Genomic DNA, 22,354 nt, shown 5'->3' with positions numbered 1-22,354 from the left:
TAGTTCTAGCCCTTGAATGACTCAAGGTTACTTACATGAGGGGCATGTAGTTTTATATCATCTTAGCATCTTCACTGGGAACACACAAGAGCCATAGCTAAAAGCAGAACCTAAGATTTTAGGCTGGCACTTCACACAGGGAAGATTCCACTCCTGCTTGCTAGCTTAATGAAAATAAATGTTATTTTTCAGTTGCAATATTTTTCCTCTACTGTGAATGAGACAAGTTACTAGCACTCTACATGACTATTAACTGATGAGGAAAATTGCTTTCTCATGAAAACAAAATTGCTTTCTCATGAAAATACAATGCTATTTTTTGCTATGTTTCATTTGGAAGAAACATATATATCCCTAATTGAATGGGCCAAATGCACTTAATCACTTGCTTTCAAGGAAAAGAAGTCACAAGAATGAGCTCAGATAACCATTAGAAAACGGTTTGCTAGTGCATCTGCTCTCCTCAGGCTCATGGCATTTCCACACACAAGCTGTCCCATCAGCTGCCACAGAAAAGAGTCTGCTCTCATCTGGGCTCAGGGCTACATGCAGCACTCTCCCTTTGTGACCTGCAAAATAAAATATGCATATAAAATACTCAGATGTGTTACAATTTTACACTGAGACAAAGTGCACTTTCACCATCACCCACTCATGGTATGGCTTGTTTTATTTCCACTGTAAAAGCTAAATGTGCTGCATAAGATGCATTTTTTCACTGAATCCTGCCTTATCTAGAGAGTGCACATTCACATTAAAAAGGAACTGAAGGCAGTTTTTTTTTTTTTTTTTTTTTCATATTAGGGACCAGGTTTTAACAGCAAGGAAGAACTATATCACATTGAGAAGACTTTTAAGAAGAACATTAAACCTGAACTCTCACTTCCCCACTGCATTTACCATACGAATCTCATCTGCGTTTGGTAATGTGTCTCATGGCTGAGCATTCCCATCTGGCTGTATATGGTTTGCAGACAGTTTGTTGTTGATCCAACAACTATGAGATAGTGTCTCCAGCTGCAGAGTTATTACTATTAAGGAGATCTTCTAATAACGAGTAACTGAATAACTTATTTGAATTATATATTGAGTTTGTCCGTAGTCGTAATAAACTTTGGGAGCTAGATATTGAAAGCTAGAAGCTACATCAGTCTAGCAATACAAAAATGTGAAAAACAAAAAACCCTCATTAACCTGTTTATACAAGGTGGTTCTTCAATACAAAAGAGTTTTAACCTGATGGCCAAACAAGGATCTGATATTAAACAGAGACCACTGAAACCTATGCTTTACTGCTCTGTCACAGACCTCCTGTACGATCTTGCATACAATGTCACACCATGAGCTTTTTAGGCACTTGGGGCAAAAGAAATTAGGAGCCTTCTCAGGTTATTGAAGGGTACACCATTTTGTCAACATTGATGACCATGAGCTCACACCACACAACTCTTAACAACCTCTCCTTTCAGTATCCGCAATAACTTTGAAGAGATGTAGTCTTTAGAGGCATCCAAAAATATTCACTTACTAACTGAAATTTCATTAATAGTTTCAGACACAAATAAGTGAAGGAGAGTTGAAGAGAAATCAAAACCACAGAAATTCTTCATTTCCATGTTTTCTAAGTGGAAAAGACTAGAGTTATTTCACGGTCTCAAGATTACATTTAGCTACTTTTCAAAACAAATGTTCTGTTTATGTGCTTTCCTTGAGGTAAAACAAACTTTGAGAGGAGGAAATTTAAATCTAAAATTATCTAGCAGCTTATGCTCCTAGCTCTGTCAGAAGTTCCTATCCCAAAGAAGGACTTCATGCTTTAAAAAAATTCTTCCAGCTGTTCTACTTCAAAGTGCTCTCTAGTAGGCAAGGAAAATTACTAAAGTATTCAACAATAGCTCATAGCGCTGAGTTGTCAGCTGAGGTCTTCAGCAATTCACAGTAGAATGTAATAATGAAATGCAATAATGACAATTTCTTTTGGTGCAGAATCATGTGGTGTCTGAGACTGATTTAGAGCCATCCTGAAATTAACACCGTATTTTTTCCAAACATATTTTTAACATTGACAATTTTCTCCAACATCCAATTTCTTGGTTGCAAGAGTCTCCATAAGTAGAACTATCCATGTAGTAATTACCTGATCTTTTTGTTCAGGAAAATTAGGTTCTTGCAGATGTGTAAACTGAATAGGAAACATGAAGATAAGTAACACTCCAGTTTCACATTACTAATGCATTTGATTTACTATGTAAGTGTTTTGCACTACACATCCTCAAAAGTAAATCTTTTCATTGTAAATTGTGCATTCAAGATCCATACACAGATTTGAGAAACTTGAGCAGTTAAGTAGCTACAGTAAAGACTAAACATAGATTTTACATTTCTAGTCTGCAGATCTACTGAGTCATTTCCCTCATGTCACTTTCCAGATCATTTCTCAGAGCAAGCTACCTTTAGAGCTATACATAAACGAGTAGGGATAAGGAAAGAAAAGCAGGATAAAGTAGCATTACACAAGGATAACGTGTAATCCACATGCCTTCTCTTCCATCTTTGTATTGGATATGCTTTCCCCTTACAGATTAGTGTTTAACCCAAGTCCCTGGTTCCCAGAACAGCATCCCAGAAAACAGCATATATTAAAATTTAATCAATGCCTTCAAATGCATTAGTGGAGTGCAAAAATTATTTGGAAATATGTTTGTTAGGTGGAAAAGTCAAACACTTATTTGGACATACCATTGTTACTGAGTGTGGGAAAAAAACCTGCAAAAATGCTGCCAGTGCTGAAATAATTTGTATTTTCCATAAAATTCAGATGCTTCTGTTGGATCTCCTCCATTAAGACTGAAATAAATGAAATTCAATGGATGGGAGTGACAGCAAGCACTAACTACAAGAAGGATCAATAGCAAAGAATAATTTTCACAGAATCACAGAATGGTTGAGGTTGGAAGGGACCTCTAGAGATCTAGTTCAACCCCCTTGCTCAAGTAGGCTCACCTAGAGCACCTTGCACAGAATCATGTCCAGGTGGGTTTTGAATATCTCCAGAGAAGGAGACTCCGTAACTTCTGGGCAACCTGTTCCAATGCTTTGTCACTCTCACAGTGAAGTTTTCCTTACATTCAGAGGAACTTCCGGTATTTCAGTTTGTGCCCATTGCCTCTTGTCCTATCACTTGGCACCACTGAAAAGAGTCTGGCCCCACCCTCTTGACACCCTCCCTTAAGGTATTTGTAGGCATTGATGAGATTCCCTCTCAGTCTTCTCTTCTCCAGGCTAAACAGGCCCAGCTCTCACAGCCTCTTCCCATAGCAGAGATGCTCCAGTACCTTAATCATCTTAGCAGCCCTGGCTCCAATAGCTCCATGTCTCTCTCGTATTGGAGAGCCCAGAACTGGACACCGTACTGCAGGCTTGGACTCACCAGGGCTGCATAGAGAGGGAGGATCACCTCCCTCAACCTGCTGATGACACTCTTCCTAATGTACCCCAGGATATCATTGGCCTTCCTGGCCACAGGGACACATTGCTGGCTCATGGTCAGCTTGTTGCCCACCAGCACATTTGGGTCCATCTCCACAGAGCTGCTTTCCAGTAGGTCAGCCCCCAGCCTCTACTGCATGATATTATTTCTTCCTAGGTGAAGGACTCTGCACTTCCCTCTGCTGAGCTTCATGAGGGTCCCCTCCATCCATCTCTCCAGCCTGTCAGGGTCCCTCTGAATGGCAGCACAGCCTCCTGATGCATCAGCCACCCTTCCCCATTCTGCATCATCAGCAAACTTGTTGAGGAGGCACTCTGTCCCTTCATCCAGGTCACTGATGTATAAGTTAAAGATGGGAGCCAATACTGATCCCCCACAGAATTCTGATATACAGTCTAGCACTACATCTCTATGGACTGGTACTAAGAGCTGCAAGGAAACTCCATTTTCCTTAGCTATCAGTACAGTACAAGAAAAAGAAGTTGCTTTACAATACTTCAGACAAAAATCATTCATTTAAACCTAGACAGCTCTAAATAACATATGAAGATTTATTTCAAACTTCTTTGGAAGCTGGTCCAGTATCCTTTCCTTATGAGTGGCAATACTGAAGTCCCACATCCAGTTTGTATCATCTAGGGGGTAATCAACCTAAAATATATGGAAGCAACTTGACATTAGCACACTTAGCCCCACTCCAGTAAATCTTAAGGAGAGGTGGGACTCCACATCCTGCAGCTGGTATGGTCTCAGATATGATAGGAGAGAATCCCATCATTAAAACCAAGGCATTTTACAACAGCAGTTTATAAAAAGCTTAAAGTTGACAGTTCCAATCCCATGTATCAGGACTATGTGAATGCATACATGTAGGTAGATATAGGATGTGTGGGTAATATTTTCAGCTTTATTTTACTTAAATACATAAAGTATGTATTTGCAAAGTCATATCGATTAGGCAGAAAGATAGTTAACTGAAAGTTAAAACTATTAACTGAATACTTGCCATAGAGTTCTGATGAATTGATAAGCATAGGATACTTCCATATTATCATCTGATTTCCAGGAAGGCCTTGTCCAGTCATCAGTTCACTGGTTTTGGGTAACCAAAGCAAGGAACAAATCTATTACAATTTAAAAATCTGCTTTAGTTCTCAGAAAGGGTTTAAACACTATGCAGTAGATTTGAAATTTGCTATGCCATACGTAATGCTTAAACAAGCTACTGAGAAATAGCCTCAGCAGGATATTTACTTATTTAGAAGGCTCATCTCACTTCCGACAACACTTCAAAGTATAGCTGCATCATCGTCCCAGTTAAACATGACTGTATCCTACCAGTATCAAACTAAAGCCCTTCAGACAGATTCTCAGCTGAGTAAGTTGGCATGGATCCAGGAGAATCAACAATAGTTATACCACTTTACTTCAGCTGAGATTCAGATCCTCTGTCTCTAAACATTCAAACTCCAGACACTGATGTTTGCCCTCTGACTTTTACACCTCTCCCCACCCCAGCACTCTGGGAATTTTGCCTCCTCCACAACATTCTCTCCTCATTTGAGTTTTGGCCAAAACCATCACTGCTAATAAGGAAAAGATGATGAAAAGTGTCTGGCTGCGAGACTACCTCCTCTTCAACCACTTGAGACAGAAACAGTCAATGAGAAACAAACTGCTTCTGAGTCCAATCACACACTGCAGTTTCAAATGTAGCAGAAATGCTTCTCCAGAGAAAATCTTGCTGTTCCTCTGTCTACAGAACTGCCGTCAAAGCCAGCGGGAGTTTGCCAAAGTAACACAGCTATACAAGACGACCATAGCGAAAATATGCAGACATTTCATCATTTCACCTGAGAATCCGTAGCTGCACTTTGGATGATTTTCTCACAATTTATGTCCCAGACACGCAAAATCCCATCTTTCATTCCACCCCCTGTAGCAAGGATTTCGGACTGCCAAGGACACCAGTTCATAGCCTAAAGAAAACAGATGCCAGAAAGACTAGGACATTAGCTGGAAAAGAGGGGAATGGATTTTGCTTAAAAGCCAGGTTGGAGAAATGAACTGCAAGAAGCATCCAAATGTACCTTTTTCTTTTATTCACTGCACATCATTCTCTTCATATACACACACACAGGATCCCAAAACTCCAATGCCGCTTCAGGTTTCCTTTGCCATTGCTTCACAGTAGCCTACACTGTCTTCACACAAGCCCATAAAACTCCAGCTTCCTTTCTTACACTTCACAGGTCACAGATTCATACTTCAGTGCCAGAAGAGATTACCATCTGACTTACCACCTAAACCAAGCCATCAGGGAACACCACACAACATGACTTACAGGGCTTAACTACAGTCCTGGTTTCTTCCAAGATACACCTAGGATACTCCTGAGCCCCAGGCTCTACCCTGAAGGAAAGCTAAGAACTGAATTTCAGCTATTCCAACAACTTCCTCTGATCCTTAACTATCAGTGTTTCAATCCAGTCTCAGGCTTTTCTGGGAGAATAAGCAGCTTATAGATGCTAGACTCCCCTGTCTCTCACTGCTGATATCTATCCTATCTCCTGTACAGACTGGGACCTTAAGATGAGGAATCTAAGCTGCCTCATTTCTAATTTCTTACTTTAGATCCTTTGCTCCCAGCTGTTATATGATGAAATGAAAGTATGGACAGGAAGACAAAAGAAACTTTACATACAAAATTTCTGCAGAGAGAATTTTCTAAAAGTCAACTTCAATAATTAAAAGATCTAGGTTTTTTACTTGTAGGTATTGTGCAACCAAAGTTCTCTGTGCAAGACAAAGCAAGGAAGAGGAGGCTATAAATTATTTGTTTGGTATGACATTTATAAAAGGCCTACTAATCCAGGAAAAATTCCTAAATCAGTCAAAGCATTAGCAAACTTACCTGTGACTAAGAATACTGCATGAGGAGAATGGGTCTTAAAATTCACTGCATCACAATAAGGGGAGAAGAAATTAGAGATCACCAAGATGATGGGAAAAGTTTCATGACTGTCTACATCAGCAATATGGTTTCATGAGAATATGAGCACTAGACGACCAGCTATTCCAGCTATTCCTTTTCCACATACCTTGACTGCTGAGGAATGAGGCATGGTTTTCAGTGGCTGTGACTGCACTTTCACACCCGGGTCACTAGGCCAAATATTCAATATTCCATCACTAGACCCACTTGCCAGAAACTGGTTGGTTAATGACCATTTTAGGCTGCAAATGCTTTGTTTGTTTTGGCAAAGAGTCCCAACATGGTGCTGAGCAACCCGAACATCGTGGTGATGAATAAATCCTAATCTTGAACCACTGTAGAGGAGAAAAGACAGCATGGATTTGACGTCAAAGACAAGCTACATTGTCACTTTGATGTTTCCTCTGTGGTTTCTGAAGCAAACCATCGAGGAGAACACATGTGTAGAACACTACTGAAATAAGAGGCAAGGAAAATCAGAATCAAAAGCGTCCCCAGACTGTGGAGGTGACTGACAATAGAAAGCAACTATACCAACCAGCTGCTCAGTACAGGCCAGGCAGAAAAGCTGTTCTCCATTAGTTTTCATTTTCCTGAAGATATATTGCAATGTATGACACTGGTTTGTACCTTGTTTAACTGTTAGCTATTTAACATGAACTTTCCTATTCTTCACAAAAGTACTGTTTTACAACATCAGTTTTGCCAAGGCCAGATATGACTCTACTCCAAAAAAAGAGGCAGTATATAATTTCATTGCTCTGAGAAAGGGCTTATCAGTGAGTAACAGTGTCATCTTTGGTTCTGTCCTTCCTCCCCTTCCCACCTTCTATTTTCAGGCTGAAGGAGAATTTGTACCAATCACCTCTACTTGTCACAGTTTGACTTACTCACACTAATTGCCTATTTGGAAACAGATCCATGGTTCTACCTCTGGGGGACCACTCCTTTACTCCCTATACAGAGGGTGAACTATGTGTCCCAGAGGTTACACTCTCCATTTCTGTATGGCTACTTGGCTACTACAGCCAGTATCATCAGTCTACCAAAGGAAGAAATACCCTGCTTGGAACCACAGCTACTGTTACAGCTTAGCTCCTGGATTTTACACATCAATATAAGAGTTGAATTAAAAATACTGAAAATATCTTACAGCGCATAAATCTTTTCTTGTCTTTCTAAGGATAATACCTACATTAAACCTACGACATAAAAAAAGAGCTTCCCAATGGAAATTCACACTTCCATCCATTCTGATGACACTGAGAAACTTATTGTTAACTTCCTGGACATCTGAAAGCTATGTATCTCACATTACTGCAATATATTTATTTTAAGGAAAAATGACTGAAGACTTTCCTATACTAGCTCTTAAAAAATCTTCAGATACTAGCTGAGCTATCTAGAAGCTCCAAAAATGCATACACAGAACTGACTGACTGCAGAGTCATTCTATTATGCTTCTATTGTACAGACTTGCCAAGCTCTTGAAACCAATGAAATCTACCAAAGCATGAGAGAATCCAACCAACCAGTCAGTCAGTGAATATCACATGAATATTCATGGAAAATGTCTATAAAGATACATTGGAATATGCAAAGATGAATCTGCAGGAGGCAAGTGATGACACAGACTTCTCCTATTATATGATAAACAGAAATCTACCAACAGAAACAGAATTGAATTGCCAGTGTTGACCATAGTGAGATTTTTGGTCGTTCTAGTGCTAAGAGTGTTAGCACTAGAAAGTTTTTTGCTTGTCATAAGAAATCAGAATTACTTGCCTTCAAGATAGATGACATCTGTTTCACTAAAAACAAATCAAAATCCATAAAACTTCATGACAGGTTAATTTATGATACTAAAATATACTGATAGTTTCATGAGGATGTGTTGTTGGACTGTTCTGACCACAAGCATTACTAAAGTCAATACAATCCCAGAGAGTCAATTGTCCATAGCAGTTTGGTGTGAGAACAGTTCTCTTATTTTAGTGACAAATAATATTAACTCCATGTCTGTCTTTCTACTTATATAAATATTTAGACTCCCATAATTTTAGAATGACTGATCAGTAGTTGCCAAACCTCACACATTTTATAAGTGTTATTTCAACGTAGTCTATCAACAGTAACTGTAATTCACAGGCTTATCCTGAATTTCATTATCAATTATTTTAAGTTTCTCCTATTTGCGCTCATTTGGCCAAGCTGAAATACAAACTGGAACTAATGCATACTGCAATAAGGTTACGCCACTTGGCAGTAATAGCACGTTCAAGCCTCATCCCTGTAACTTAACTCACTCAGAAGACCTATTCTAAAGGTCACAGCCCTTAATTAACCGATTGTTCAGTTGATATCCTTGTACCTTACTCCACCCAGATGCAATACAATCAAAAGCCACAGACTCTTACTGTGAAGTCAAAACAAAACTACTTCTTTAAAGTAATGTGCCTATCCCGTAACATTAGTTTCATTTTGAGTTTAACACTGAAGTTTAAGTCAGTCAACTCTTACTATTATTACAGAGTTTAAACAGAAGACTATCATACAACTTTAAAACAGAATTATCCATCATAAACCAGCCTCCCCTCAGCCCTTCAAGCCTGGAGAAAAGATATGAACCAAAAAACGCAAGGAAAAAGAGCAAGAGAAAGCATGTTTAGCCATTCTAATCTGAAGCTCCACACTGAAGTGATCCCTAAATACAAAACATTCACAAGCTAGTATAAAAACCCACCCTCAGCAGAGCAAAGACCATCCATTTTAATCCTCACTCAAAGTAGATCTCAGGCTGTAGGAAGCAATGAATTGGCCTTTCCTCAGAGCTACACAGCTGGAGATGTGCAACTCTATAGCAGCTGTGCCTCACTGTGCACCTGAAAGGATAGATGCAGCCTTCTTATCAATGGAGGAACAGTCTGAGCTCCATGTCATTCTCCACCTGGGTTTTTTTTTTTTTGTTTGTTTGTTTTATGAGTCCAGATCCACTGGAGGCAACATCATTTAGATAGAGCTCAAGCTCTGAACAAAACCAGAGCCACAGTCTCCACATTCTAGTGAAATTCTGCAAGTGGTGGCAGCTTTCTGGGAGGTAAATAAGAAAGAGGGACTAAAGAGGACGTGCAATTCCCTTTGCCTTCCTGCCAGGCAGTAAATCTACATATGACTTCTGAGAAGGCAGGTAAGTAGAGAGACAGGATAACACACCTTTAAGCAAAGTCAAAGAAAACAGTTAAAATGATTGGGACTTTTGTCTAAGTAAAAAGAGCAGGACTCTTTCTGTCAATATGTTGTACCACTCACCTGCTTAGAATGTAATGATTCCAGCTCAGAGCTCCAACTACAGACAGATGACCAAACATATTTCTCAATCTCTTTTTTGTTTCAATGTCCCACAGCTGCCAAACCAAAAAACACACACAAATTTAACACAAAGAAAAAAGATTTTTAACTTAATTTCTTTGCAGGTAAGTCACTGCTCAGTTCTGATTTGATATATGGATGGCCTCAAGATCACTCATTTCACAACTAAGACATGAAGAAATATTTCCAAATTTTGATCCCTATACCACCAATGCTGAAGTCAGTAGAAATTAAAGGCAATGTACGTATCTGAGTTTAAAGCTATCCATTTAAGTGCCAGTATTTGGAAATCCACACCTGAAATCATTGACCTGATTACATTCAGACTGCTGACTCAAGACTGCATCAGGTAGCTCTCCATATTATCTAGCATCACAGCCAACATCCCACTAAAATCTTTGGATGATAGGATTGTCCTATTACAGCTGTCAGATGTTTGTCTAATCTGACTGACATCAAATTTTGGCATGTGAATCTAAGAAGAATTTTGGCGTGGGTTCTAAAGGCATCTGTCACAAGTGATCTTAGCAAGAGAGCTGCAACAAAGAATAGTCTGTGCTGGATAAAATGTCATGAAGGGGTTCCTCTTACTAGTGGAAAAAATTAATTGGCCCTGAACAATTGAATTGTTAGTTCAGTGACTACCTCTCACACAGGTGGTTTCAGAGGCACCCTTACCTGTAGGTAATACTGGAGAGCACCAAGCCATTTCAGTGAGATATAACATGATATAAGGAGATGCTATATCTGTCTCCAGTAGAGGGTTTTTGTATTTTACCCAACCTTTTTGGTTTATTTTCTTAAAAAAAAACAGTATGATGCAAATTTTCTTGTGGCCACTTTAGATTAGAAAAGGAAAAAAGACTAAAAAGCAAGTTATCTAGTACTTGCACTTCTCCATCGCTGGTGCCAATTGCAAGGCAAGTTCCCTCTTTTATCCAAGCCAGAGAGGAAATGTATTTGGAACTGGAATTCAAATCAATGCTTTCAATGCCTTGGAGTGTTCTTCCATTCCAGATGTGTGCTGCAGGTCCTAGCGCAATAGCAATGAGATTTTTGTGGTTCCAGTCCAGTATGTTTAGATCTACAACAAAGCTATTAAGAATTATTGCAGTAAAGTTGCAGGTAACAGGATTGGGGAAAGAGGTGTTTGTTTTGGTGAGGGAGGGAGTGGAAAGGACTACAGGGTTTGGGTTTTTTTTCCTAAACTCTGGGACAACTTCAAGAGATTACTGTTACAAAATTACTACTAGTTGTTATTCAATGAGGACATGAACTGAGAAAAACTAGATGAAAGAGAGTACCTTTAACAAGCAAAGGTGTCTATCAAGGCAACTAGTGGGTTCTGTATAGCAGAATTGGACTTACAGCTTCCACTCTTTAGAAAGTTTTAATCTGTCACTCTTTGTTTTGAATGGCCACATCACTCACTAATTTCTGCTACCAGAAATGAGGGTCATCCAGCAGTAACTACAGTTCCAAGAAAACTGTTGTTCCAAGGTAACTCATGTTACTAATACACAAATAGTTATACATAGGAATGACTCTATATGCTAGAGTCTCCCCTACGTCCTCAGGCCAATGGTAACATTTACCCCACAGGTGATACAAAAAAAAAAAAAGGCAGAAGAGAAATTAAGTGAACTGAACTTCACTGGCAGAGCACGGTGTAGCAAAAAGTATGCTGAAAACATTGTTTCTACTACTCCTGATATTAGGTGCAATGCACCTACAGATCCTGGCAAGACATGTCACTGAACAGACTGATTAGCCTCAGAGCAGCCTGCTATGTCAGGTAGGCCTGAAGGAGTTTGTATACAACCTTTAATAGCAATCAAAGATGCTTCCCCATGCCAAGGGAAATCCTCAGCTGTCCATTTAAGGCAGCTTAAATATTACTCTGCAGCGCCTCTGAAGATGTTACCACAGGACAAGGTCCGACATCATGCTTTGGTAGCTAAAGTCACTCTGAAGAGCAACTGAATCTCAGTAGTTTGACTATGGCTCCAGTTGCTCTAACTAGAAATAAATATGTTAAAAAGTGTATTTACATAGACTTCTGCTAATGCTGCCATTCCCTGGGCACACCTGGCACACAACTGGTACAAATCATCCAGGTAAGAGTCTAGCCTCAACCTGCATATAAACAAGCTTTATCCTGTCCTGTTCATAGACATACATTTAACAAACACCTGCAAAAACACTCATGGGGCAATTTGTAACACCTGCACATTAGGGTTGTTAGAACTTAAAGTGTTAAAACATGCATAACTTGTGCATGCTTAATCTTTGTCCATACACCACTAAAGACTTAGTTGAGAATACAGTTCATACAGTATCTATCATCTAAATTGTAAACCATGTCACTGATGTGTCCCAAAACAATAGATTTCAAACTCTGTTCAATAAAGGTGCCGCTATGTTGGCAGGTGCTAAGTATCCAAGGGTAATAGCTTGTACATCCTTAACTCAAGCAGGGGTATCATATTGTTTGTTTTGAAAGTTGTATTAAGATCCATAGATGAACAAAACTGCATGAGAGTTACACATTACAGATTATTAGGTCTGAGCAGTAATCATTACATCCTGGGACAGACAGTTTTAAAGGTGCATACTTCTAAGTATAATGACATCATACACAAGTCTTGCAGGGTTTCCATTTGACAAGGACATACCCTTGCCATCTTCCTTGAAACACACATGAAAATTCCCAACCACTGCAATAAGTTCCACACAGAAGTAAACAACAACTTACAGTAATCATTGCGTAAGCCAGACACATGAAGCCTCACTTCTGGCTCCAATGGTACAAAAAGGTTCATGGTGGTAACAGCTCTAAAGTCATTCCGTCTCCCCTTTTGGCATTCTGTGTTTGAAGATTCAGAGCACAAAATTCAGTGATGCAAATCACCACAAGTCTAAGCCTTTCACATGCTCACTACTTTTGCCTGTCCACTGTCTAGAAGAGGTCAGAAAAATTTAGTTTATCCTGGGTATGCCCAAAACACAAGACACACTAGAGTAGATGAAAGTTGCCTTTTTCCAACTCTTTCATATCTACATGAATTCGGTCAGCTATAACACAGAATAAGGTTCACGATATTTTGCTTAAATTGTATCACAGTGAACAGCATAACAGGTTTTATTTCATCCTTTTCTCTTTAGAATTTGTTAGAAATTGTTAGCAGCAAAGTGGTTCACACATTCTCCCACCTCAAAACCCCCTCATTGGGCAGTTAAGCTTTTTAGCTTTCTGTTTTTAATTTCCCATCAAAAAAGTCTCCCCCATCAATACCTAACCACAGGAAAAGTTTTTTAAAGCACGTCCGCTTTGATCACAGCACGCTAAGTTTGTGATAATGTGTAAGTGAGAAACAAAAGCAACTGCAGTAAAATACCAGTAAGAGCAAGCATAAGAGTCAGCCTTTGTGGTCATTGTCTATGTACTGCTGCAAAGACCACTAAATACCGCAGAAAAAGATCATCAGCAACAAGAATTTTTTAATGTTAGATTTATGTGTAAAAAACTATCTTGCTGTAGTGTGCAAAGCAGATGCACATTTCTGCACTTTCCTTTGCATTTTGACTTTCTTCCTGGAAAATTCTGCAGAGAAGAGTGTTTAGAAAAAATAGCAAATGCTCTGGAGGCAGAAAAATTATTTAACAGAATAACTAACATTCTCTATTTAAAGACAAATCATCATTGAATCAGAACAGAATAATGGAAGAACAGAGCAATTCACAAAAATCATGCCTAACCACTTTTGTGTCTGTGTGTATCTGTCTTCACTAAATCACTTTAGATGCCTAAAATACTGCCTCCACATCCACTAAAGGTATCTACCTCCTCTGAAGCCCACTTAAGTTTCATAAACTGTGCCTCAAAATAGTGTGTTCTCAAAGACTGTATTTAATACAACAGTCATATGGCCCACATAAGTGTGGCAGTGGTTGTTGGCTGCCTCATCCAGAGTACAAGTCTTACTTTAAGGCTTGCTTAACAGTTCAGGAGAAAGCCCTTATCACCAGTAGACTGGCCTAGCTTAGGTAAGCACAAGAGGACAGTGTTCACTACCTACTGAAGCCAGGATCCTACAAAGCTAAGATGCAGAAGTTTTGTCATTGAAGAGAGAATAAGGAACAGAAAACCTGTGTCTAGTTTAACAGGATGGACTCTTCCCTGAGGCAGCTGAGTGCTAGCCCTCACTCAAATTTTTGCTAATGAATTTTATTCAGCTAAACTCCAGTGCCTAAAACATGGAGTGCTCTACTCCCATACAAGAATCAGATCTTATTCTGGCCTGTCTCAGGCTCCAAATGTCCTAAATTATTTGGAGAACAGTGAGTCAGCTTTCTCTGTAGTATTTCCTATTGACTTTAGAGTGATCCTATGCATCATGCTGCCTACCGTCAAACCCTTTCCAACATACTTCTTTATCCCTAATTACTGCTTAAAGAACTTGCACATCTTGTTCCAGTTTGTGAATTTTGCTTGCAGAGCGGAGCACCTAACACAATGGCTACAAGCCTCAATATGGCAATCAGTACATCACTTTACAAACTGGGACTTGTCTGTGTCTTCAAAACACTCTATTTTTCCTCAAAGACTTGTCACATATACAAAACCAGAGAAAGCTCATGAAAGTTTGCGTAAGCTCTGACCCCTCTCCTCTAAAATCTGCCTTCACGAAACCAAGTATTTGAGATGCACATATTTGAGATGCAGATTTATAACAACAAACACAGATTTCAGAAGCTCACAGGCATCTGTTTCTGCAGGCCCACAAGGTTCATAAAGGTGAAGATATTGGTTTCTTTTGCACTACGACTAAACATGGGCTTGTATGTAGAAAGATGGGTGGAGGAATTCTCACTGTTTTCACATGGGCAGGTTTGAAGACCCAGTAGGAGGACATACCACCAGAGTCACACCCAGATCCTGAATTACAAACTGCCCAGGCCTGCATAACTAATTGTGCCACTTAAGTATGCGTATATACATATATGCACACACACTACCTACTATTTTTTCAGAAGTAGGTAAATAAAACTTCCTTATAGTTCCAGAAGTTCCCATGTTTATGGAGCAGAAAAAAGTCAGTTCTTTAAAACTACAGTAACAAATTAAGTGATAGAGGGATACATTCCCACCAGCTACCTGAAACTAAAAAAGATTTTCCTGATGTGAAGCTGACATGTCTGCGGGCATAGCACTCTACAAGCAGGTCTGCTGATCAGCTAGATTACACAGAACTGCTCCATCAGGCATGTATGAAACTAACCCTCACCAATGCACGTAGACAAACTCCCACAAACCACAGGAGCCTGAATCAGCCCTGACTGGCAAGAATCCAAGGTATGCAGAAATAACCACTAAAACAAATTATCTGTCCAAAGAGAACACACCACAGAAGACTGTTCTGATATGCAATGAACTGTCTCATGCCCAAATAACTCTGAAAATATCTGTATAATACACCATTGCTCCTCAAATCGCATCTGGGTCCTGATCCACTGATCATTCATATTCCCTGCATACTAGTTCATTCCCAGAATCTATTTTCTAGAGCAAACCAATCAACTCCCTGCCATACTGAACTAGGGGTAACACTAGAACCAGTAGCCTTTCCCTATAGATAGCCTGGACCAGGTCGGGCTTCTTCCACTTATCCAACACTATCCCTTGCCCGTCTTGCATTCTCACATATCTGATAGTACAGGCCTTATATCCTGTGCCCAGGCTGCAGTACAACCCCGCAGGCATTTGAAACTGAGAAACCAACAGGAAATTAATATTGATGCTTTAGGGCCACCAAGGTGTCCCACAGCACTCAAAGAAAAGTCAGGTAAAATGCCAAGAGTTAACTATGCTGAAGGAGGTGTAGTACCACATCTTCAGAAGTGGTTGCAACTCTAGGAGGAATAGCCTCAAGCAGTGCAGCTCTTAGCCACTTCATGTTATTCTGTATCCCATTCTCAAACAGTTTTCTTTTCTAGTGTAGGTGTAGCCTATTGTATCATCTTGTTCAGTGTACACAGGGGTATTTCCTATAGTGGAACCTACCTTTCCAAACACAACTAATATTTTCACAGACCTTCATGCCACCACTTTCTGCAAGGTTAAATCCAACCTCTTGGACCATCAGAAGCTGAGAAAATAAAATGAAGCAAAAAAAAGTACAGTAAGTAAAGGAATGCATAGCAAAACATATTTAAGTATTATGTATAACATAGCTCTCAAATGGCTCAATGCCCTTTACATAAAAGCTTCATAACAGCTTTTTTCTTAGACAGGGAGATCAGTAACAAATATGAAAAACTAATGTTCATATCATATGCTTTAACCAGAACAACCATTTTTCCTTTCATAAAACACCAATTCACTACTTTGATTTGCTAATGATGACAAACTCCGAAAAAGCTTTATGAACATAGCCATCGTACCAATAGAAGAGGGCTCTGTATGTATGTACATACATACTGTAACAAGTCACCTGCTGAATTAGCGCCCTCTTTTAAATTGCCATTTAGATTAACATCACTGTGCACGCAATGCCCTTTTCCACATGCAGGCAATAAATCTGATGCCTCACATTTGCTCTATGAGAAGATCATGTTTCTGGTGCATACACTACAAGATCATTGATTCTAGTATGAAATCTACTGTGGTGGATGTCAGAGTCCTCTTTCAAACTAGAGCAGCAGAGCCTGGACCCCATGAGCCTATTCCTTAAGCCACTATTACAGTCTGAAGTCCCTGGTGCTAAATAAATACATTTTATATATCTGTACATACATACACACACACACACACAGAGGAAATCTTAGAATTAAGAATTTTTATTAGATTATCCTTTCTTGGGATGTCAAAGGAACAGATGAAGCAGCAGAAAAATAAGAAAATGGAGATCTAACTTCTTATTGGAATTTTTCCCATCTTCAGAAAAAATTAGCTTAGGCTTTTGGCCAAGATTCAGATCACTTATATGGGATACGAATCTCTTCACCCATCCCTAATAATAATGGATTTCTTCATAATGTTTATTCACTGAGTTGAATGCTCTGATGACAGTGTTTCTGTGTAACTGTCAAGAGGTCAACAAACTGTCTGATCTGCAATGTTTTATTCAGTCAGGTGGAAATGCAGTTGACGTTTTCAACAGCCACTCAAGATTAACATTACGTTGTTTTTCCAATGTCTGTGAAATCTAGTCTTTCCAAGCAAACCCATTGTTGCTGCTCTTCAAAACCCTGCTGTAATAACAAGAATGTCTCACAAAAAACATAACTAAGAAGTGTTTCTCCTTTACATATCTCAGCTGTTCTACAGCAGGCTTTCTGCTCTGAGAGGCTCTTTCTCCATGATTTATATAGACAACTTGGCAGAAAGCTAATCAGATTGTTTGGATCTGTATCCCTCTAAAGTGCAGACATTTCTATGGAAAACTTACTGTGTACATAGGGAAGAAATTTTGGCCCACAAAGAGACCACACATGTTCTCTGGAATGTGAGAAGGTTTTATTTTCAATGCATCCCACTCCTTTATGCTACTAGGTAGGACAAATTAAATAGTCATTAGTTACCATATTTGAAAAGATTAATAGATTTCCTTATGATTTTAGGCAGGACCGACCATTCCAAATGGTTTTAGGCAGGACTTGGGTTTTGGTAATCCCATGATGTCATCTCAAAGACACCCACACCACACTTAGAGAAATTATGTGCTCCTTAGGGTAGGAGTCTGAATACCTTACTTCTAACTCAACTTCTGCCTGTCAAACATAGTGTAATTCTAGGTAAGTCACCTCATCTTTCTATGTAAGAGTATTTCATATATAAAGACAATAACATTTACTCACCTTTTAGAAGACCAATTTAAGGAGGAAAGAAAGTTCTTATTTTGCAAAAAGTTTTAATTTCATTTCTCTGTGAGATAGATTAATCTAAGATTACTAAATCCATGCAGCTTGGATTTATTCTACCAATGAGACCACAGGATCAAAAAAAATGCTGTTGAAAAGAGAATCTTTCAGAATATTTTGTTTATTAAGAAAGGAAAGTGATTACCCTAAGGACCAAGATTCCCTGAATGACATAAAAGCAAGTTTTTTTGTAACATCCAATGACCTTCAGGGGTACAAGTATCAGAAGATACCATTCAACAATCTCATTAGGTCAGCTGTCCTGATACTACCTTTTTTCAGAGGCTGAGCTTGATATCCTCAGTGAATATTCTCAGTAATACTAGTGAATGAATACTACAAACCAGCATAAGCCAGGCCACTAAGTGAACAACTGTGAAGCATCCCTACTCAGCAGTAAAAACCAGAAAAGTAACCACATGAAAATAGCTATCAGTACTTCAATACTGATTACAATTGGTGCAATCAAGGAAAGGACAGCACAAGTCAGGATAAAGTACAGTCACTGACTAAAAGCTTACAGCTTAAGTATCCAAAGGGAGGGTGTAAAGGAGACAGGGACAAACTCTTTTCAGCTGTCTCGTGTGACGGGACAAGAGGCAATGGGCAGAAATTGAACCACAGGAAGTTCCGCCTGAACGTGAGGGGGAATTTCTTCACTGTGAGAGTGACGGAGCACTGGCACAGGTTGCCCAGAGAGGTTGGGAGTCTCCTTCTCTGGGGCTATTCAAGGCCTGCCTGGATGCAACCCTGTCTAACATGCTCTAGGTGACCTTGCTTGCTCAAGGGGGTTGGACTAGGTGATCTTCAGAGGTCCCTTCCAACCTTACTGATTCTATGATTCTGTAATATACAAATACTCACAGTTAGATAGCATTAGAAGAGGGAGGTGTTTTTTACTTCCATGTGATAATAGCTTTTACTAACACAGACAAGCATCACCATACTTCAAAGACTCAATTTCCAAAAAAGTTAGTGAACAGAGACAGGTGGGTGGTTGGTGCATAAGTTTAAGATGACTAAAAAGGAAAAGATAAAGCCTAGAGAAGAAAAAGTTTGTGTCCATTAGCAAAATGAAAGGATAAACTGAACAGTGATAAAAAACAGTACCTAAATGGGAAGAACAGATTTCAAAGCATTAAACATTAAAATCCAATGGATGTATTAGTCCACAAAATTCACCAATCAATATAACATTATAGGATCCATTGATAATGCAAAGCCAGCACGCCTATCTAGCTAATCAGCTCCAACTGCTTCCTTCCTTCCAGTTATGAGAGATTTGTCTCCCCCTTATTGCAGTCTGAGTTTTTTCACCTCAAGCTCTGGTCTGAAGTTTTTTCCACACAGTAAGTAGATTTCATATCTTTTTCTACCCATGGCCATGAATCATTAGGAGTTACCATCTGACCTTTCCTTTTCATTGTCAAGAAAAAAAAAAAGTTATTCACAGAAAGGTAGCTTTTAGCAAATTGTTTCTAGCATCTCATGTCTACGTGACAAAATGAACAGCTGCATCCCTCACAACTGCAAAAATGATATTCACACATAGTGGTTATTAAAGCAAGTAGAAAACTGAGTCATTCATGTTTTCATGCATATTTTTCATAATATACATTTTCCCTCAGAGGTAACAAACAGATCTTGAGGGTTTCATTAGCTTGGTTTCAATTTTAGTACATAGGACAATAGCTTGGAGGAAGTAGACAGAAGCTGAACCAAATAAATGATAAAGCAATTGTCCTCAATATTTCTCTAGTAAATGTTTCCTAAAGGAACCTCCTCTTGTTGCTGTTCCCTATGTTAATAATGTAGCACATATATAATGGATTCCAGGCCAAAAATAACATAACACATTAGGAAAGTAAATATCCTACCTGTGCATCTGAATGTTGTATTACTCACCTGCCTTTTCCCCATTTCAGTTCTGCTGTCGTTTCTCCCTTCTAAGTCTGCTACATTGTGACTGCTAGCTACAGTCACAACTTTTTTCTTGACAGAGAGTTTGTTAGGCACCTGAGATGACACTGCAAAACCAATTTTAAGAAATAATTCCTTTAAAAATACATAGAGATGGTTTGTTAAGTACTTTTCAGAATAGCACTGATTTTCATACTAAGAGCAGATCTGATGCACTAAAAGCGGGACAATATAAATTATGACATTTGAGCTAGTCACACTGGTCTCCCTTCATAGTCAGTGGAGGGAAGTTGGCACTTCTACAGCACAATTCATCTCATCCTAAAAGGATCTGAAAAAAGTCAGATCAGCAATGCCCTCTACAATTAAAGAGTCCAGATTTACTTCTTTAGCTCAGATTTATAGACTTAGATTTATTAACTGCTTTCACAGGATCCTACCCCCATAGGAAATCAATGTCTAATTTCCCAGCACCTCAGAACCATTCAGGCTTTCACCACTGCTGGAGAAATAATGTAGGGCTTGCTGTTCCAGAACCTTAAGTAGAGGAGGATCTGTTTTGTTTTAGGACTTGAATTTCCTAGACATAAGAATGTGTTATGAGCACACTGTTGAATAGCTGTGACATTCTGCTTAAGAGAATAGTACTGCATTTCGTGAGTGTGCCCAGCAGCCATGGCTGCTGAATGCATAAGCAGCATGGAATGCATCCCGAATACTAAAAAGAGGATCATTTATTTGCTTAAGATTTTCATCATTAATGAAGAAATTGGAGCCTTACTTAGTCCCACAGCTCTTCCAGGAAACTCCTCCATGTACATGTAGCAGGTAAACTCTTCCTCATCTTCCCGCAGCACTGCCAAAATTAAGAGTCAGTAAATTCAAAAGCTCACTTTAAACTTTCCTCAACTCCCTCTGTTGTTCATGGAGAGGGATAGCCTCCTCCAGAGTCAGTTCTTCTCCAGACCAAGTCAGAGTACAGAAAATTTGATGTGTGCTCTAAATGGCTCTCAGAAAGAGCCTCTAAATATGGCTCCCTTGGCAGACAGAACCTTTGTCAACACCCGAAGCCTACAACAGTGGAGGGGAGACAAAAAGATAGGGCAAGTATGTCCTTCAGCAGATCATCTCAGAATTCAGTTCATGAGCTGGACCTTATAACCTGTGTAAAACTAGCACTAGATCTGTTGCTCCCATAAATCCCATCTATGTGTACAAAAGAGCACAGAAATAGCCTTGTGTTTTCTGCAAATTCTCTCTGTACACCATCACACCCAGGCATGCAGACTGGTCCAGGTTCTGCAGACTTGGCCTTGTCTAGGGTAGCTGTGTGTAGGAAAAAAGAGAAAGCAGAGGGAAAGGAAGAAGAGACTTGCATGAACTCTCTACCATCTTATCAGCTGTTGTCAACTATTCCAGACATGGAGATGCAGTAATGCATCTTGTACATTGTTATAGTCCAGTGCAACTTGAATCCAGATCAATACAGCCCCCATCTTTGAGGCAGAGGAGTTGCTCTGTAGGAGGAATTACTTGGTTGGGGATGAAGTTTTGGCCTCTTTTCTTTCACCTTTCCAGATATCAACTCTGTATGACCTGCTATGTCTGTCCTAGACTGTCTGTGCACTGATAACAGGAATCTTGGGCCGGGCTTTCCTCTCATATCAGCAGTGTAATTCTACTGAAAGGAAGTTGGCCCTGAGCTCACTCTCTCTGTGATTGTACAGACTGCTGCTGCATATAATGATAGCAAAAGCTCCACTGGGATAGGCTAGAACACCATCCCAAACCTTTCAGTGAATACCACTCTCCTGTTCGTTTCAGGAGCCGCTGCATGACTCCATCCTCTATTATGAAACTCCTTTTGCATTCTGACTGACCTGGAGTCTTCCCAGGTGCATTGATGAGCTGAGGCACCCCAGATGCACTAAGCACTGTCATCTGAGAGGCCCTGTGTAGCTCCTCTGTGCTGTTTCCTATGTGCAGCTGCTGCCATCTTGTGACAACAGGGCTACTTGCCACAGGAGCCCTGGCTGTCAGCTTCTTCTTGATGGAACTCTTAAACCTGGAGTAAGAGATCCTTCCGGAATCTGGGGTCTGCATAAAGAAAGAGATCCAGATCACCAAAATTAGTCACAACTTCATATTGTTCTGTCCCTTTACACTGTTTTGTCCGCCCATAAGAAAGCTTTGCTCTGCCACTCCAACAGGCTTATGCTGCATCACAGTGGCATATCATAAAAACACACCTTTGGCTGAGGATGGCTTCAGCAATTGCCTGGGTGAAAACTTTCTGCCCAGGCCAGCCTCTGCAAAGCAAGGGCAGCTGTGGCCTCTGCTTCATATACAGAGCAGGGCAACTGCTATGTTCAAAGCTGGCTGACTTCTTCTCACAAATTGTACAGCATCAGGACATGGGAGCAAATCATGACAAGATGGATTTCTCTTCCCACAACTAACCCCAAAAGCAAATAGTAGAATCTGAATTGATATAAATGCAAGTTCACAAAATCAGCAGATATACTACTGAGGGAAATACCAAATATGCAGTGCCTGAAGAGCTCAAATGGGGAACTTTCTACATCAAAGGTGTAATTACAGGTGAATTCAATTACCTGCATGCAAACTGTTTCACTTTGAGACAACTCAAGGAACAT

General features: G+C 39.6%; 1 protein-coding gene across 1 annotated transcript; it reads right to left on the bottom strand.

Moving 5' to 3' along the window:
- Window positions 1-405: 405 nt before the first annotated feature.
- On the bottom strand, window positions 406-22,354 carry CDC20B (cell division cycle 20B). Its single transcript, XM_062600506.1, has 11 exons — window positions 22,313-22,354; window positions 21,578-21,794; window positions 19,683-19,804; window positions 15,919-16,003; window positions 12,610-12,720; window positions 10,742-10,938; window positions 9,795-9,889; window positions 6,592-6,820; window positions 5,344-5,469; window positions 4,497-4,614; window positions 406-569 (listed from the first exon to the last, which is right to left on the bottom strand). The coding sequence occupies exons 1-11, from the start codon at window positions 22,352-22,354 to the stop codon at window positions 406-408; spliced, it is 1,506 nt and encodes a 501-aa protein (XP_062456490.1).

The sequence above is a fragment of the Rhea pennata genome, chromosome Z, assembly GCF_028389875.1.
Source record: "Rhea pennata isolate bPtePen1 chromosome Z, bPtePen1.pri, whole genome shotgun sequence".
Lineage (NCBI taxonomy): Eukaryota > Metazoa > Chordata > Aves > Rheiformes > Rheidae > Rhea > Rhea pennata.
Note: the sequence above shows the minus strand (reverse complement) of the source record. Positions and strands in the feature narration are given on the sequence as shown.